Raw genomic sequence first — 2625 nt, 5'->3', positions numbered from 1 at the left:
GTTCGGATTTTCCATTTTGTGGGGATGTATGTGGACATGATAGATGAAAATCCATGCCATGACGGTCAAAAAGGTTTTGAAGAGGTCCATTAATGTACTCCCGCCCATTGTCACATTGAAAATTTTTAATTTCCCGTTCGAATTGAGTGCGAATATATGCTTGAAATTTTTGGAAGATTGAATAAACCTGTGATTTATTAGAAATAGGAAATGTCCATAGGAAATTCAAATAATCGTCCAAAAATAAGACATAATATTTATGTCCTGAGGAGCTCAAAACGGGGGAGGTCCATAATCACTGTGAATATCAAATGGCAAGCAAGTAAAAGAAGTAGAACTCTTAAATGACAACTTAATATTTTTTCCAAGAGGACAAAGGACAAAAAAATCCACGGGCCTTATTACATTGAATAAAATTGTTACTACGGAGAGAACTAAGGATAGCTTCCCCGGGATGCCCTAAGCGGCTATGCCACAAACTTGAAGACAAAGCAGTAAAGACGGAATCAGAAATGGCCCGATTTTTGCTGAAGGGATATAGGTCTCCCGAGCTCTCACATCTCAGTAGGTACTTCCCCATCCGTAAATCCTTCACATAAAACCCAAACGGATCAAACTCAACAGAACAAGAATTATCTTTAGTGCATTTGCGAACGGAAATAAGGTTCTTAATGAGTTTTGGGGCATGCAAGACATTGTTTAGGTGTAAAGGGGGGTTGGAGGGAGATAATGCATTGCTACCATAACCTTGAATTGGAATCGTATGGCCATTTCCAAAAACAATATCACGATTTGTGCTCAAATTAAAATAAGACGAGAGAGTACCTTGATTTGAAGTCATGTGGGAGGTTGCACTGATGTCCATGTACCAATTGTCATCTGGTGGATTGAGAGAGAGAGTGTGTGCATAGCTTGCTCAACATCAGTGGGCACGCAACCAGTGTGTTGGGGAACTGCTGCTGCATGGTAGGCTTGTAGAGGTCAAGTACCAAGAATACCAAGCTGTCTGGGAGTAAGACGTGGCTGCCAAGATGATGTAGGATAGGGGCAAGGAGGTCTGGCCCAAGGTTGGGGTGCCCATCCACCCCATGCCGGAAACTACCACATAGGTGGTCATGGAGATGATTGGTGCTGCTGCTGCGGAGCACTGCCACGTCCCCCATGAGTGTTACCATGACCTCCTCCATGACCTTTATAGTCGTGACCATTATGATTTCCACGACCGCGACCTCCGTTCTTTTTGTGATGATTGTTGCGGTGGTGATTGTTGTTGTGGCGAGGAGGGTGCACGGTATTGGAAGTATCATTAGATGAGTTGGTGTGAGTACCTACAATAAGAGCAGAATCATATTCCCGGGCAGCGCTATTGTTGAGGGTGTCTTCCTCCATCACTAAGGTAGAACGTGCATCAGAGAAGGATTTGAGAGGTTTGCTATGTTGGATGAGCCTGCCAACCCCACGATAAGTACTATTGAGACCCGAACAAAGCACAAGCACTCTCCGTGCATCTAAAACCGGTACCCCGACATTCCCGAGTTGATCGGCAAGTGTCTTGATACGTTGACAATAGGCTACCACGTAAGGAAAATCATCAAGTCGAACCTGAGAGAGTTGGTACTCAAGATGGACGGCTCTAGAGGTTTTATTGTCATGGAACAAATTGACTAAGCGGTTCCAAGCATCCATGGCCGTGGCATCTTGTTCAAGAATGGTAAGGAGAACGTCGTTAGTAATCGTACCATAAATCCATTGAAGGACAATGACGTCTAGATAATCCCAAAGGTCTTTGTCCTCGGTTTTTGCATCCTTGGACGAGGATGTCTTCTTCCCTGTGGCTGTTGAAGTCGGCGGAATGATGTGGTCAAGGACTTGATAGGCCCTTACGTGAATCTTGAATAACGTGGCCCAATAATTGTATTGTGAGCTTTCCATGTCAAGAGTGACTGGGATGAAGTTTTTGATATTGTTGACAGCCAAAGCAGGATGAAACTTGGTGGTTTCTGCCATGGAGAAAGAAGAGAGAAGGTGGAAGAAGAAGAAGAAGAGGGAGGCAGAATAGGAAGAAGACGACGGCTAGGGTTCGTAACCTAATCTGATACCATGAAAGAAAGTGTATTCCGTCATTTTCTCATTCAACTGTTGTCAAATATATACAGCCGTATGAGACTATAATCTAGGCTATAATTAAGGAATAATAACAACAGAATATTTACATGCTATATATAAAAATATATACAAGATTATTAACATAATCTATCAGAGTATGTATATTGTTGCTATCTTTTATATTTGGGTTGAGAGAAACAGAAAGTTGCACTTGGGTGATGTGGTAAGAAGGATAAAAATAGTGATTTTAGTGGCTATGTTCAAGTCACATATTCCAGACAAGTTTAGAGCTTGGATTGACAGTTTATGCTAAGTTTGATTATGCAGTGTTTTTTGATGTTATAAAGTTCTTTAGCTTTTCTCAGTTTTAGATTTTGTGCGCTGGATCGGGTATGCCTTAGGTTATTATGTACATATTGATTTATTCAGGTGGTAATGGAAGATAATTTCTATTGAAGAGAGAGAGAGAGAGAGAGAGAGAGAGAGAGAGAGAGAGAGAGAGAGAGAGAGAGAGAGAGA

General features: G+C 41.9%; 1 protein-coding gene across 1 annotated transcript; it reads right to left on the bottom strand.

Annotated features, from left to right (window-relative positions):
• LOC109846070 lies at positions 1114-2007 on the bottom strand. The gene has a single exon (XM_020415295.1). The coding sequence runs from the start codon at positions 2005-2007 to the stop codon at positions 1114-1116; it is 894 nt and encodes a 297-aa protein (XP_020270884.1).

The sequence above is a fragment of the Asparagus officinalis genome, chromosome 6 (assembly GCF_001876935.1).
Source record: "Asparagus officinalis chromosome 6, Aspof.V1, whole genome shotgun sequence".
NCBI classification, from domain to species: Eukaryota; Viridiplantae; Streptophyta; class Magnoliopsida; order Asparagales; family Asparagaceae; genus Asparagus; species Asparagus officinalis.
The sequence above is the reverse complement of the archived record's forward strand: the minus strand, read 5'-3'. Positions and strand labels throughout refer to the sequence as shown.

Bases quoted from the DNA above. Each gene is read 5' to 3' on its own strand.
- LOC109846070 (XM_020415295.1), bottom strand. From the start codon at position 2,007: ATGGCAGAAACCACCAAGTTTCATCCTGCTTTGGCTGTCAACAATATC.